This window comes from Tasmannia lanceolata, unplaced genomic scaffold (assembly GCF_043159265.1).
Source record: "Tasmannia lanceolata isolate RefF3 unplaced genomic scaffold, GAP_Taslan_0.1 ptg000005l, whole genome shotgun sequence".
Classification (NCBI taxonomy): Eukaryota; Viridiplantae; Streptophyta; class Magnoliopsida; order Canellales; family Winteraceae; genus Tasmannia; species Tasmannia lanceolata.
In genome coordinates, this window is record NW_027518682.1 from 13,956,916 (window position 1) to 13,973,418 (window position 16,503).

General features: G+C 39.4%; 2 protein-coding genes across 3 annotated transcripts in view; one reads left to right on the forward strand and one right to left on the reverse strand.

Moving 5' to 3' along the window:
• LOC143877594 (1,4-alpha-glucan-branching enzyme 1, chloroplastic/amyloplastic) overlaps positions 1-4,442 on the forward strand; it is a 61,061-nt gene extending 56,619 nt beyond the window's left edge. For both annotated transcript variants that reach the window (XM_077379739.1, XM_077379740.1), the window contains 3 exons: positions 1,078-1,233; positions 3,763-3,837; positions 3,930-4,442. In XM_077379739.1, the coding sequence (XP_077235854.1) occupies positions 1,078-1,233; positions 3,763-3,837; positions 3,930-4,058 (360 nt within the window). In that variant the 3' untranslated portion in view covers positions 4,059-4,442. The remainder of the gene's footprint in view (positions 1-1,077; positions 1,234-3,762; positions 3,838-3,929) is intronic.
• Positions 4,443-5,208: 766 nt separating this feature from the next.
• On the reverse strand, positions 5,209-16,163 carry LOC143877592 (uncharacterized). The gene is made up of 5 exons (XM_077379738.1): positions 15,968-16,163; positions 13,123-15,647; positions 6,640-6,947; positions 5,625-5,990; positions 5,209-5,520 (listed from the first exon to the last, which is right to left on the reverse strand). Exons 2-4 carry the CDS (start codon positions 15,507-15,509, stop codon positions 5,641-5,643), a joined length of 3,045 nt encoding a protein of 1,014 aa, XP_077235853.1. The 5' UTR covers positions 15,510-15,647; positions 15,968-16,163; the 3' UTR covers positions 5,209-5,520; positions 5,625-5,640.
• Positions 16,164-16,503: the final 340 nt, after the last annotated feature.

Below are 16,503 nucleotides of genomic sequence, written 5' to 3' on the forward strand. Positions count from 1 at the left end.
TGATAGAATGAAGGGCACCCTTGCAAAAGTCAGCTTCGAGGGCGCCCCTACTGCTTAATTTCTGCAAAAGAGTGGCGCAAAGAGGGCGAGCCTTGGCGCAACGGTAAGGTTGCTCCATTGTGACCTGGTGCTCACGGGTTCGAGTCACGGAAACAGCCTCTCCGCAAAGCAGGGGTAAGGCTGCGTACATCTAGCCCTCCCTAGACCCCTCAATGGCGGTAGCCTCGTGCACTGGGCCGCCCCCTGTGGCACCAAATAAAAGTGGATGATGCCTAAAAAAGTGGAAACCTTGTTGACTTTGCAGAAATCAACCAATAAGGGCGCCCTTGAAGCTGATTTTTGCAAGGGTGCCTTTCATTCTATCATTCCTCATAATTTAAACCTCCCTCATAATAGTTTTGAGTTATAACTTCTGAAGCAAAAGGCAAGCAGTGATTTTCCTTCAAACAAAACCCAGTTTTTGACAAATTGCAGGTTTATCTTGTACTGCATGCTTTGCTTGATTAACTTACGTAATAGTTGAAACCTCCACATTTTCGTATTAATTCTGTATATGATATTTCCAACACCATGGAAGTGAGGATCAACATTGGCATTTGTCACTCCCATTGCTTGCAAGTGCCGTACTTTCCGACTGCCAATCTTTCTACTTGGATGACTAAAGCACTGGCATTGTGCTGCCTTTGACTGGTGATGCCCTTAAAGTTCCGACAAAACGATTTTGTGCAACTTATGGTTTAAGCTCTCACTTTCCACCTTCTTCTTCTTCAAAAAAAAAGTTCTCACTTTCCACATGTTATGAAATTAATGGAGTTCATTTGTTTTTGCAACTTATGGTTTGAGTGTTTTATTCAGTTGCTTTGGTGGAATGACCAAAGCATTATTCTTATATGTATAATTCCCGATTGCAATTCCATTAAGTTTTTTCGCGCTTATGAACCATAATGTCATCATTATATTCAAATTTGGTTTGATGTAGTTATGATATTCTGTATATTTAAACTTTGTATGATGTTATGAAATTTACGTGGTATTTCTGGTGAAAGCTTAGTTAGTATTTATGGTTTGTCTTTGCAGTTTATGACTTCAAAGCACCAATATATATCACGAAAAGATGGAGGAGAAAAGATGATCGTTTTTGAGCGAGGAGACTTGGTATTTGTTTTTAATTTTCACTGCACTAACAGTTATACAAATTACAGAGTTGGCTGTTTAAAGCCTGGAAAGTATAAGGTATGGTATTCTTCCCTAGTTTTGTCAATACCACCTCATTCTGGGTTTTGAATTGACTGCTGATTTGACATGTGCAAGTGGTTGAGGAAAGTTTCAGAAATAATTGATGAAGATTGAAAGAAAGTTGCAAATCAGTCAAAAAAAGAAAAAGAAAAAGAAATAGCAGATAGTGTATAATTTTTTCAAGTAAATTCAGTTTTTAACAGAAAACCACTCCTCTCTAACCTAGGCAATTTTAAAATGGAAATTTTCAATGCCAGACAACAAGCTTAGAAAATCGTAACGGTTAACATGTCTGTAGAGTAATTGAGAAAATAGTGAAACAACAAAACTTTAACCCCCCAAATCCCAACTCCTCTCTAACCCTCAAATGAAGATTAAATCTTTTTCTCAAAACATTTTTATCTGCCCCATCCTCTTGCACACAAGTATTAGATTAGGTGGAAGCTAAACAAAGGAAAGAAAAAATGGTGAGAGGAGGGATGATACTCCTCAATTTTGTCTGTGTTGATAGGTCTCCCTTCCAGAAATGGTGTTAGCAGGCATATGCCTTAATATCTCAACAGTTGTGACTGTACTCACCTTAGTTATCGATTTTGTTTCAGTTGTCGTTTCGTTTTTGTTAGTGAAACGGGATATTTAGGCGTTTCATTCTGGAAAAGACGCGACGAGCAAAAAAAATTAGTAGTAAAAAAATCAAAAAATAAAATATTGCTGAAAATTGGAACAACAGGTCATCCTATGCAACCCAATCCATCATAACATCAACGTAGTAAAGATCCAATATTTAATGAAAATCAATGTCAGCTGAATTGCCTTGTGTTGACCTATGCCAGATCAGATGAAAAAATTTTAGAGGTTAAATTATGAGATTTCTTTTACCCGACTTTTGGGATAGTGTTTACATATGATAAAATTTATGAATTTTTAAAATTGAAAAATGACCCCATCGTTTGGAAGTTAAGATTTTGACCTAGCCCGAACTGAGCGAAAAAGGTCGAATTTTGTACTAGAATTGGAGAGTTGACTTTTTATCCTTTTAGAATTGGGTCTTGAAAGTTTTTTTAATAAATCCAAATGGGGGGTATTCCCCTATTTACATATAAATCTCAAGTAAATGGATATTAAAAAAATAGTAAAGACATTTACTTAAAAAGTGAAAAGTTTTTCGGCCAAAACAGGGCATTTCGCCGCCTCTTTTAAAATGAAACAGGGCGAATCAGGACGAAACTCGGGGCAAAACGGCGTATAGGAGGATTCCGGAATCCCGGATGAAACAAAACCAAATCCCATAACTAAGACACTCACTCAAAGGTGCGCCTTTTGGCATAGGCATTTAACCAGTACCTCCACCTCCTCCATTGAGTGTCCCTGTAACAATTGCACCTATGTTGCATGGATTTTTCTAAATGGGCAAAGTACTCATTTTGGACACATGTTTGATACCGGCACCCCACAGATTTAATTGCTATACTTTTGTCCGTAGTTTTTTATGAACCACACGCTTCATGAGTCTTGACTTTACCATTACCATCATTTTTTAGTTCTACCCATCTCAATCATAAGATTTTATATAAAAAATAAAACATTATATTCTTTTACCTATTAAAACTTTTTATTAAAGAAAACCTATTGTGACCACATTATTCTATAAAAATATTGAATTTTTAGAATTGATTAAATTATACTATAAAACCCACTGTGTGTTTCTTCTTCTCTCATTCTTCTTACCTTCCCCTTCGTCTCTTTTCCACTCTATCTTCTATTTTCCCTTCCCTGAATCACATCAGTGCCGGTAACGAATTTCAATACTTCTTACCTGTCCCTGTGCAACTTAGAATCTCATACTACCAATCTTTCCTACTAGAGGTTATATCAAAAGTGAGATATATAATTATGATTTCTTCCCCTACCATATCAAAACACGTCCCACGCACAGGCAATGTCTTTATGGCATAGTCTAACTAATCATATTTAGGTTTTTAAGGCCCACTGTAGATGTTGTAATGGATTACCCTTTTTCTCCAAATCATCACGGAACCAAGGGTTACTCATCTGAAGCCATCTAATGAGATAGCTGAATGTAGTTTCTTATGATATTTCCACAGTGAGGGTTAAATTCTATGCATTCGACGTGAAGTTCTTTCTGCCACTAATCCAAAAATGAGTGCTGATGTAAATGTTGCAATGGATTATCTTTCTTTTTTTCTCTCTCGAAGTCATCCCAAAAACCAAGGCTTACACACAATTTTTTTTCTACCAATCTCTGTGTTTTTCTTTTCTCAACGATTTCTTACCACTAATTGGATTTCGTCAACTTTGACCGAGTTGCTTAAGCTGAGTCGAACTTGGAGTCAGAAATTAGCCGATTTATGAGTCGAGTTCTAACACTGAATAGCACACATTATTACAGGCATTTGATTATTCCAGCTATTTTTCATGTCTAAATAGTCTGGACCTTTCTGAACTTCTCTAAAATGCTGCAGTCATGCACAGATTGTCCTGAACTAAATTATGTTACTTTTGCAGGTGATTTTGGACTCGGATGACAAACTATTTGGTGGATTTAGTAGAATAGACCACACAGCAGAATACTTAAGCGCTGTAAGATTATTCACTTTAGCCATTACTTTCCCAAAATCTGTCACACTCAAACACAATAAATCATCCTTAATTTCTATATTGCTGATCTGTAGGAAGGGTGGTTTGATAATCGGCCCAATTCTTTCATGATCTATGCCCCATCTAGAACAGCTGTTGTCTACGCCCTAACAGAGAGCTGGACTAAAGGGAAGGACCGAGGCCACGAGCCATCTAGTATGTAAGAAACGAGTTTCTGTAAATATGATGCAGTTTAGCAATCTCAGTGCTTTGAATATTCGAGGTTTCTAGCTTTCTCCACTTGGATTGTCTTCTCAAATATGCAAAGAATGCTGAACTTCAAGAAGTACACAGTTGGAAGCCTGTGAGATTGGCACTGAACAGAGAAAGAAGGCGCATCTGTTCGCCTCCTCTTACGTGCTTTGATGTTTGATGCTTCAATTTTTCGATTTCTGTATAGCTGTACTGATTAGCAAAATAAATTATATCCACGATAAGCACATTACTGAGCATATAAACTGTTTCCAGGGCTGCTACTATGTTGGTCGACAATAAATAATGTACAAAAAATACAGGTTTTTTTTATTTAATACTTAAGAGTAGCTCCATATTTATAAGGTTTTTAAATAAACCTTGGGGGTTTCCCTTGCATAATGGTATTAAGAATTTAGAGTTGATTTCACCTCCGTTGCTGAGTGTGTCTCGTCCAAAATCAACCCATTCTCAATTATAATAATCTCAGCCATTCACGGGAAAGTGAATGTGCTGATTTCGGGCTACCTTAAATAGGAAACCCATTTTGCAAGATTGAGTTCTGCCAAAAAATAATCCGATTAGTGATTGGCTTGACTTTGATTGTTTGATCAGTCGAGATTTCCCAGCTTACCTACGGCCGGAATCAGACAATTGTTTCCAAAAATAGGAGGATAAGAACGCTCTTAGTATTATTGAGCCACCCCACTGTAGCACAGCTAGCTACAGCATAAAAAGGGGTCTCACTATTGAATGATCTGAACCGTCCATCTGACATGACTTGCTGTGGATCCTCCTGTAGCCCAAAATTACGCCATTCATAAAATCTTACCACTACCAAAGTGAATTTTTTGTTGAATGTGCACATTGCCTTCCATGAGGAAAAGTAGATATAATTGGATGTTATGATGAAGGACAGCATAATTTTTATGCTGTAGGAGATCCAAAGCAAGACGTGTCAAATGAACAGTTGAGATCATTCAAAGGTGAGTCAATCAAACTTGAGCACTAATACTACAAAACTTGGCTGATAATATTTCGATATAAATGCTTCACATAAAATCATTCAAGCAAAAAACAGTGATAGAGAAGAGACATTTTAAGTTCTTCGCCAGAAACTACTGTTAGAAATGCAAGGACCAACTGTTAAAAGATAGATTACTGTCTAGCCTCAATCGCATGCGAAAAATCAGATCAAAATGACGTGGCTTAGGGTTTTATCCAAGTCTTAAACACATCTCTGAAACACTCTTCACAGTAATACTATACTTTCGTTCTAAAAACCTTTAGTACAATTCTTCCATAACCAAACCATGCAAAAGCATATCAAAGAACATATAATTGTCACATTTCCAAGAACCTCTGATGACAAAGACATATTTCAGCATCAACTGGAACTTAGCACCAAAAGAAAGTGAATCAACCAATGTAGACCTATAAGAAAACAATCAAATAATCAGTAACCAAAATCAAAATTCAATTGATAAGTTGCTCTTTGTGGTGAGTAAAGCATTGATCAACCAATCAATTTTACTCACAGTGGGTTGAGTTTTCTCAATCAGCTTTGAGAGGAGCATCTGCAATGGCTTCAATCTCCTTCTTGCTCCTAATATGACACCTCTTCTTGGTTTCAGAGTCGAGTTTATTCAAGTCTTCTGCAATCCCCAAGTACCCATACAATAGCAAGTCCACCTTCTCCCCCTTCACTTCGCTGCCACCATTAGAGTCTTTGAGTGCAAACCGCTGGAACTCTTTTCTCCCGCGCTTGTTTTCGACATAGTATTTATGTAGCCTTTCTGCTTCTTGCAGTCCTGAAAAGGTTCCATTGTACTTCACCAACAAAATGCTCTGATTTGCAGGCTTCCCACGACAAACTTTGCCTTTTCCTCCACCAAATCCCATCTCTGCAACCAAAGAAAAAGAAAAAGAACAATAAAAAGGAGTAAAATGACAACAAACGTTGCTAAAAGACAAATAATAAATTACGAGTCACATCAATCTTTAAAGCATTAGAATAATATACATATTTGTTCCATATTCTGCATACTCAGTGAATGTACATATTTTTTAACAGAAGAAATCAAATAAAATAATAGCATTTTGATACTAATAAAAACAAAGACATTGGCTGAATATGCTCAACTTATTTGTAAAAATACAGAAGAAATACAGCATAAAAGATAAATATTCTAGAGAGATCTGCCATTTATTGATTTTGAGAGTTTTGGTTATACAATTCTGCTTTTGGAAAAGGGGGAAAAAATAAGCAAAAGATATCTTACTTCCATGGGTTGAGTCCGAAGAACCCAAGCGCCTTTTAGTCATGTATGAAAAATATGGGACACTCCCAGATTATTCCAATGGAAGTTCAAACTTGAAAAAATAATAATATGGAATAAAAAGGAAAATTGGGAATGCTTTTCGTACTTCCAAAAGGCCACATAAAGAAAACAAGAGATACGTTTTCTTTATTGCTTTTGCTAGAATCAACAGAATATGTGGAACTCCATTTTAAAAAAAACAGAATATGTGGAACTGAAGTGAGTTGCATACCTTTGAGTATCTCCCCCATCCTTTCATTTGTTATGACCTTGTGTGCATTGGTGTTCTTGTTTTCCATGGAACTGTTATGAATGATTACAAGTGGAGGCCAGAGAATGAGGTCCTCCTTCAGAGCTGAAGCTTCGGAAACAGGCATGGATTGGTACGCCTTCCCAGTGTCAGGAGCCACGAGACTGCTCCACCCCATCATAACACACATGGCTTTGTGAAGACCCAAGTGATCTGTTCTTAAGCCAACCTTGAGAGAATGGAATGCATGGGTTACCAAGCTGTGTGTGTCCACAAACTCCTTTGAGTGGCTGAACAAAACAAATTCAGATCGAACTAGCAATTGTTAGGAAGATAACTGAGTTCGGGAGCATCGTGAATATCATCAACAACAGTGAGCAACATGACGAGAAATGAATGCCAATGTATTTTGAAATTTGAGTATGATAAACAAGAAAATTGAAAGCACCCATACACTCTCACGAGAAACCCAAGCTCACTCAACTAAGATCCTGGCAGAACAATATCATAGCCACTGGGCACATGGCATAGAATGATAACCCTATATTGTTTTTTGCTTCTCTGATAACAAATCCATGGCTGAAGTTACCACTGACTCATTGATCTTCAGGTAACTAGATGTCTCTTTATTGCCTCCACATTGACGATGATACAATTGAATCTTAATCCTATTTAAGATGGATATGGAAGGATAATGGCCTCCTGTGGTGGTTGCTCCAACTAGAGAGGAAATCTCACGTTTTTCTTGAGATCAGAATAGGTTTGTTCGATTACCAGCGGAAACCTTTCTCCCTGTCCTAATTCAATAGTTCCAATATATTCCCAAGTACAAAGACCTCCCGTAGGATATAAAAAAGCAAGAGACAAAATAAATTCATGCCATTCAAAAAAATAGATGAAACGACATACTAAACAAACTAAAAGTGGGCACCAGCTACAAGGAAAAGTATCTTCTTCTGAAAAGTTAGCAGAAAACTTTATTAAGAACTGGAAAAAAAAAAAAAAAACTAGAGAGCTAAATAGGGGGTTAGAGATTGCCCCACAAACAATAAAGATCCATATACAGCCCTATTAGCAAGGAAGTCCACAGTTGGGTTCGCACTACGGGCAAGTGTAAAGGTATAGATAGGGATGAATAAGGCTACAGGATGAGAGACAGAGAGAGAACATGTCGAGCTAACCACACATCAAGCCTAGAAGAGCTATAGATAGGAGCTGCAGTGCAACATGCCAAAATGAGAACTGCAAAAGAACAGGCAGAAACTGTTGGAAACAAAACATAGCATTACGATGCATCTCAATATGGGCAGTATGGTATTTTTAAACTTGGTTGTATATAAGCTATTGTACATTTAGAACACAATGAATGAAAGTTCTAGCCCCACCAATGAAAGTTCTTGATAATAACATGGTATCTGAGCAACGTTGATCAAGACTCAATGGCAATTCCAGTTGATCAAACAGACGTACTAGCACACTCAAATCTATCTTTGCGTCTTCTCTTTCCTCTCCTCTCCTCTTCACTCTCTTTCGTAAACCTAGATCCATCATCTCTTCTTCTTCACTTTATCCAATCCCCAGCATCCTATTCTTTTTTCTCAATCATACCTTCTTTACTCACAAAACCCCAGCCCTTGGACACCCTAAATTCCAAATCTCATCTTTGAACCAACTAAACACCAAAACCCATATTCGACCACGAAAAACCTAACCTCATCTTCAAACACCCCAAAATCGCAACTCTCATTTTTGAATTACTCTCCAATAATGCTAAGTCAACCCTTTGCCCATCTCCAACATCCTTTTCTTCTCTCCCATTAACTCCATCTCCATTCTCCTCCTTTTGACCATTCCAAAATCCCATGATATCCCTTTGAAACCTTAGATATCCATATCCCACATTGAAACCCATGATTCACATGGCTTCCTCTTCCGCTACTTTATCCTCATTTCTCGATTGGTTACTATTAAATTATCCCATGATAACTTCCTTCTCTGGAAGGGTCAAATCACTCCTATTGCCCATGCCCAGTGCATCCTTGATCTTTCTTTTTTTTGGGAAATAAATAAACAATTTTATTAGGGTGATGATTTTCTTGCCCCCTGTAGGATAATGCGCCCCCCTTTCAACGTCAAATCACGTTAAAAGGGGGACACATTATCCTTAAGGGGATGCGAAAAAATCATCTCCCTTTTTTCAAAAATAAAATATTACAAGTGCACTTCGGGGTGTAAAGATTGCCCCATGTACAGTGAGACACTAGATGCTCCTGATTTGGCTAGGTGATCAGCCAAATCATTAGCACTTCTAGGAATGAGAGAAAATAAGAACACCATGCAAACACAGAAATGTAATCTCATCGATGACAATGGGAAGTCTCCATGGCCCATCAAATATCCCTTTGACCCGCGAAATAGTGTTAGAGAAACGGCTTTCCACTTCCAAGCTGCCCTCCATCCTTGTGATGAAAATGGTCAATCCTTGGTAAAGAGCATGGTTCTCGGCTGCAGTGGAATCAATGATTGGGCTCGCATTCAAGTAGATATGTCACCCAAAGAATTCTTAAAGATTCCTCCAATGCCTGGATTGCTCGGGTTACCAAGGGAGCAACTGTCGACATGGAGTTTTATGACATTTCTAGGAGGGAGTTGTCATCTCGCTACCACTTTAAATTTGGTACGCCTCTTCTCAAAATTGTATTCCAATTTCTAATGATGATATCTGCAGAGTATCCTGAAACCAAATGATGATGAAAAGCCCAAGATACTATTATTGATCTAATGTTCCAAACCATCCAGATCAAGAAAGGAGCCTCTTCCTTCAAAGATGTGTGAACTCCTTTCCTTCCAAATATTCTAGAATATAGCAAAAGGTGTGAGGCACCATAGCATTAGACTGAGAGAGCCCAAACCTGTTATTCTCCAACTACATAATAGTTCTTGAATAGAATTCGGAAATACCCAATTGACTCCAAACCAACTGAGAACCTAGTCCCAAATGAGAGTAGGCAACCCGTCGTGAATGAAATGATGTGAAGAGGATTCCTCATTTGGATCACAAAAAGGGCGGCCCAGTGCACGAGGCTCCCGCCATTGCTAGGTCTGGGGAGGGTTAAATGTACGCAGCCTTACCCCTGCTTTGCAGAGAGGCTGTTTTCATGACTCGAACCCATGACCACTAGGTCACAATGAATCACAAAGGTAGCACTTATTCGCCAGTTGAAGACGATCTTCAAGCCTATCCTTCATGTTGATACTATTAAGAGTCCAAAAAACTTGAACTCTTGGCGGAACAAGGGATTTTCAAATAATATGCCACGTAAAAGAAGACACCGAGGGATTGCCAAAAAAATCTAAATAGCGATTTAACTGAGAATATGACATTTGATTCCGAGGCCCAAAGTCTATGATCTGGCTTATCCAAAGTAATGTAGATCTCCTCCAACCTGCATAGAAGGCTAGTATAACAAATATACTGGGGGTCTATAAGGTTCCCTAGACATTTCTACTCCCCACACCACCCTTCCCCCTACCCTTCGGAAACACTCTCATATTTTTATTCCAAGCAATCATAAAAAGACACGGGAAAACGTGGGACAACAAAATAATACCTAACCACCTATCTCTCCAAAAACTCGCACTCTTCTCATCCCCCACACTAAATCTAATCGTTTGACAGAATGCGTCAAAAATAGGAAAAATAGACCTCACGCCTCTAAGCCTCGACTTCTACCTAATCTACCTACCTCTCACCCCTTGCTTTGATTCTCAATATTTGCTTTTTATAACATTCCTCTAAAGAGCGTTCTTTTCAGTTACAAAGCGCCAAAGCCATTTCCCCAAGAGAGCTTTGTTTCTCCTGATTAAATTTCCAATGCCCAAACCTCCTCCTTTCTTTGGTAAGCACACTTGATTTCAAGTTAACTAGTGTTTTAACTTTTCCCTTCTTCCTTGCCTTCCCAAAGAAAATCCTTTTGAACTTTTTTCAATTTCTTTGTGACCGTAAACAGGATCTTAAATAATGACATATAATAGACTGAAGTATTAGATCTTGATATAGAAATGTTAGCTACAACTTATTAATTTCAATCAAGTTGTGCAACACAGGCCTTACTTTAACAACATATTTGAGATCCTAATCTTCGCGACCTAGTAATTTTTTAGTGTCATTTCTAAAACAATACTCCATGAATAATTCAATGTTTCATTTGATGAAATCAAAATCATATTCACTTTCCTATTAAGGTTAGAAGCTTGCTTCATAAGACAAATTCTTATTGCTTCCAAATTTTAGCAGTAACCAGTAATACTCTTTTTCAGTGAAGAGTATGGTTCTTATTTAGGTAATTACTTTTCCGAAAGACTATTTTTCCTTTGGTAATACCAACATTGTGTATTTAAAACTTGGTACTCCTTAAAATACACTCTGAAGGAGTGTTTTTTATTTTACTTTTTTGAAAAAATAAATATTAAGGGTGGATTTTAGACCATAGCTTAAAATCAAATCTAATGACTAAAATGTCAAAATTATAAATCTACAAATCCCTAAAACTTGTACCCCTAATCAACTGAGAAGTCCTCCTTAACTTATAACCCTAACCTACGTTCACTCTCCCTATCTAAACTACTATAACCTTGTCTCTTTCTATACAATCACTTTCACTTCCAATTATGCTTCTTACATGCTTCACGTTCACTTCCCATGAGGGCCATGATGCTCCCCTCACACATTTCTCTTTGCTTTCCCCTCGCTTAGTACTTATGCTTCTTGCATTTCTCTATTTCAGGGCCTTAACCTCTTGATGCTGCCTACTACACCACTTCTCGCATTCGCCTCCCACTTTGGAAACTACAGCTTTTCCACACAATTGTTCACCACATCTCGTGTAGCTTTACACCTAATTTGATCTTAATAGTGAAGTCTCTATGATGCCAAACAGCCAAAGTACACAAAAATAACACATAAAAAGCCCTTTCCTCAAAAGTCAGCATTCCAGAATGCTTACCTGAGGTACTGATCATGGTATAGTTGGGCAATAACTACATGAATTGCTTGCAATTAAACAGTGTAAAAATCAGTACCCTTCTAAACCTACATCGAAGCATAGAGAAGGTGAAATGTTAAAAATATGTACGCTGTAATCAAAATGCCAATCAACTGTAACATGACACTCAATCATACGATGGAGGAATCAAAGTGCAATGTCAAATACATATCAAAGTTTAACAATATAGCATACTATTTCCCCAAGTATGCAACCATCGATCATATTGGACCGACTGATGCTGAAATACTAGCAGGTGAAACCAAAAGGAGTGCCTCCTCTTATCATGGTGGTGGGATTATATAATTGGAGGCTTAGACTCGAGTTGTTCACATTTGAAATTCAGTGAAGGTGCCCTCTATAAATCCCATGTGACTGCAATAACATGCTCCATCCCGTTTCAAAGAAATCCATCAACAGATGCACTACAGCCATGCAGCTAGATTCTAGACTATTTCCATCAGTAGTGGCTTAAGTACACAATCCAAGTGAACAATCGATGTTCTATTATCTCATGACGCTGATTAGAATATTAAAAAAAAGGCACCAACAAAGTGCTAACAAAAGGGTTACTTCACTGGCAGGGTTCACTTGACATGAGTCACATATCCCCCGAGTATGCAAACATTCTCTGATACTGGAAACCAGCAACCAATTAAAAGAAAATTGGTGGTCATACAATCTAAAAAGAGTTTCCAGTGCCAAACATAACATAATTTTTCTTTCATGAATTTGTTCATCCAGATTTACGTTGTAGTTTCATCAATTGGTAGGCACAACTCCAATTACTCTTTTGACCAGCAACCATCTATCATTTATCACAGTGCGACTAATATCTGAACAACGGCCCCCAAAAATGTTTGAAGTATGCATATTCCAACAGCTACAAACTTCCAGTGGCAAACATCTCATACTTTTCTTTCATGTTCCCAGAATTTGTTCATTCAGATTAAAGAAGCAGTTTCACCATTTGTTAGGAACAACTGCAGTTACTCCTTGACCAACAGCCCTCTACTATTGATCACAGCGCGACTAATATCCGAGCAACGACCCCCATAAAATGCTTGAAATATGCATATTTCAAAATATGCAAAGCTTCTCCTTACCTTGCAGAGTTGTGTTCCATCAGAAATGACGATTTGCTAGGGACTATAAACCATTGGATTTTCAGCTTTATCCTCTTTTACATGAGATGAAAACCTCTCAGGGACAGTAACAATCCTTCAAAACTTGCCTGCAACTAGAACGAACTCACAAACAATACCTAACAGATAACATCCTTCTAAATTGAAAAAAAGTGCTATTAACATCTAATGATTGGAGGCAACTGATTAAACGACATATATGCAACTTCTGTATCAAAATATAGGGAGGAAAATGAGCTCTGCTTCCAGAAACATCACAAATTAGAAAGACAGACCTGCCACATACGCTGCAAAGCAGGCTACCAAATTTTCCTTGCTCCTGGTATCTCCTTTGCTGAGCGGGGTTCTCATACAAGTGCTTAGAAAACCGAAGGAAGACTCTATGGACCTGCTGGCTAAATTCCTCTGACCCTTCCGGAGGATCAGACTTCACACGAACCACTGCATCTTTTAGTGGATCTCCAACATGCTCATTCCGATAGCCATGCCTCTGTTCATTCGCACTGCCATGCCTATCTTCTCCGTGCCCTTTTCGAAACTTGTATGGCCTACGGAATTCTTGTTTGTTATCGAATGGAAATGAACCATGAGAATCTGAGGAACCAGGTCTCAAACGGCTTTTTATGTTAATATCTCGGCCACCGCGAAGACGGAATTCGGTCAATCTCCCTTTGGCACGTGCTGGTACATCTTCAGGTGGCTGCCAAGCATCAGATACAGATGCTTTAGGTGAGCCATTAAACAACCTCCCAGGCATTCTATTTTGGGTGTGTCCAAGTCCCAATTTTTTAGATGGCAATAACCTGACACGCTCTTGACCAATCCACGGCTCATCACTGCCACCCAGCTCCTGGATTCTTCCAAAGGTATCCAGATTACTTGGTCCTGTGCTTCTTGGGTTATGCCTATTCATCTCGTCTACAACATATTTTCTTTTCAGCGTCCTCTCAGATGTGTCATAAACACCAATCTCCTCTGCATTAGACCTCCGTTGGGCGCTTGCATCGAGTCTGTAGATATCCAGATCACGTTCCAACAATGGTGGACTCTTTAATCTTCCTCTGTAATCTACTGGACCCGCATCTCTTCCAAAATCATAATCTTTTCCAAAATGCATGATTCCATTTTCTTGGGATGTTTTTGTTCCAAACTCAAGATTGGTGCTTCTAGAACCAAGAAAATCCCCATACCGATCCATTGTTGATGGGTTCAAATCATGGTATTTGGGGATTGGATCTCTGGGAAGAGAATGGTGATCCCATACACCACCCTCTCTCAGGTTTCTACGAGAAGTTTCAGTATCAACAATTCTGTCTCCAACAAGGTCCATGAAAGTTGATCCTGACGGCTCCCCCCTATGAGCATAGTCCCCTCGAGCACCTGGCTGCACATTTTTGTATAATTCGTCAGAGAGAAAGCTTGCGTCACCCCTGTCTCTTCGACTAAGTTCGGGGTAACCGTAATCCCGGGGCTCATCTCGAGCTGGACTAAGTGGAACCCGCTGATAAGGGTTAGGATCTTTTGAAGGAAGGTCAGGGCCATTTCTAGATTCAAAGAGTTGTGTACGACCGTATCCATCGGAGTCCAAAGGATCAGAGAACTTTTCATTGCTCCTACCAAAACCACCAGATTGTGGATGCATACCGTCTCTATATGAACCAAAGAAGTCTTCCCTTCCAAGGCCACTTGCGGCATGCCCATAAGCCTTGGACTGTGAGGATGGAATTGAATGATAAGAAGCGTCCCTTGGATAAAATGACTTATTTTCTTCTTCATAAGATTCTCTCAGCGTCATTTTGCTCAGATGTAGGCTGTCGTGGTGCCGAAGGTGTTCATCCTCATGAAAGCCAATATTCAAATTACCCAAATTCAAAGCAGGACCTGATGAACACCCAGCATCAGGAGGCAGTGTAAAGAAGGTCCTGACTGACCCATCATCCAAACACATAGATTTCTGAACTAGCATCCCATGGCCATCAAGACCCAAAGCACCATTCCCTTGGAAATCCTTATCTTTATTAGCTCTGGAACTACCACCACCTCCGCTAATGCCAATGTGATGATCCTTATGGTTTGGTTTGATGTCCAAACTAGCAGGGGGTTCCGGTAAAAAGTACTCATGACGGAGTTTGCCAGACGACGAGTCTCGATATGGAAACTGATCCTGGAGCTGCAACCCGTTTCGGGATAGTCCAGATGGGGACTGTCGCAATCGGTCGAAGCCAATGTCTCTATTGCCATCAGAATTCAAATGCCTGTTGTAGTCTCTCCTCTCAACTGAAGTGCTCCGATGATCTCCACCATGTAAAGGCCGTCGTATCCTTTCACGCCCCATAGGGCTAAGACTCCGATCTCCGCCACCTAAAGCCCTTCGAATCCTTTCGCGCCCCATAGGGCTAAGACTCCGATCCCCACCGCCTAAAGCCCTTCGATTCCTTTCGCGCCCCATAGGGCTATGACTCCGGTCTCCACCACCTAAAGCCCTTCGATTCCTTTCGCGCCCCATAGGGCTAAGACTCCGGGGGGATGCACGCCGCGGAGAGTGTAGTGCCTTGCCGCGGCCACCATGGTAAGGGTTTGAACGCCATTCAGATCGATGATCCCTAATCTTCGCAGGGGGAGGAGAACGATCTCTACCACCCCCAGGCCTTCGAGAACGCATCTTTAAGACTAGCTAGAACCAGCGAGAAAGAAAAGAAATTATTTTTTTTCCAAAACTAAGGTTTTGCTTTGATCGTTCCAAAGGCGAATATCATCCCCCAGATTTCTACAGGATCTGTGCGTCAAAGGAACCCCAGCACTGAGAAAAACAAGCAATCGTAATAAAGGAAAATCAAAACCCTAGAGATGCGACAAAACCCTAGAAAAACAACAGAGATCGAACGAGACGGGGAAACAAAAACAATAGATAAAGGAAAATTCCAAACCCTAGAAAAAAACAATCATGCATGCATCTGTTCAAGGAGAACATGAAATTGTGCATGATAAACAAGAAACCCTAACCCTAGAAACGATTTCCTAACCCTAGAAAAAACAATCACGGATTCGTCGAAGAACATGAAATTGTGCATGAGTGAGAAAGAAGAAACCCTAACCCTAGAAATCTGAGAAATTTCTGACCTTCTGCAAAGAAGGGCGGGAAGCCATTTTCATTTGTTTTTTTCTGGATCCCTCCACCTTTGCTTCTCTGCGCGACAGCTTTATTTTTTTCTTACAAGGGGTTTCGGAAAACCTACTGATAAAGGGCGATTGAGATCGGCGCCTTCTAATTTCGTAAGAAAGGGGATCGAGAAACGTGGAGACGTGGTTGTGAGGACTGGGCCTGCAATGCCAGTTAGTTAGTTTCTTCAATCACGTCCGTACACGTGGCCTACTAGGGGTAATCGGAACCATTCATCTAAGAGTTTTTTTTGTTAACAAAGCCCCCCTTATGGCACTGATTAAGCATGATTTAATAACCACTGTGACATGATTTTTATACGAAGATTTTAGAATCTAGGATTTCTTCAAAATTGTAGCTAAGAGAGAAGGGGACTAACACTCGTTCTTGACTCGTTTTTTACTTCTCGCCCTTCTTTCCAACAGCAAGAGAGTAGCAGATCGTCCCATATTTTCAGGTTCTAGAAATCTCAGTGTCCATGAGAGATTTTTAAAAC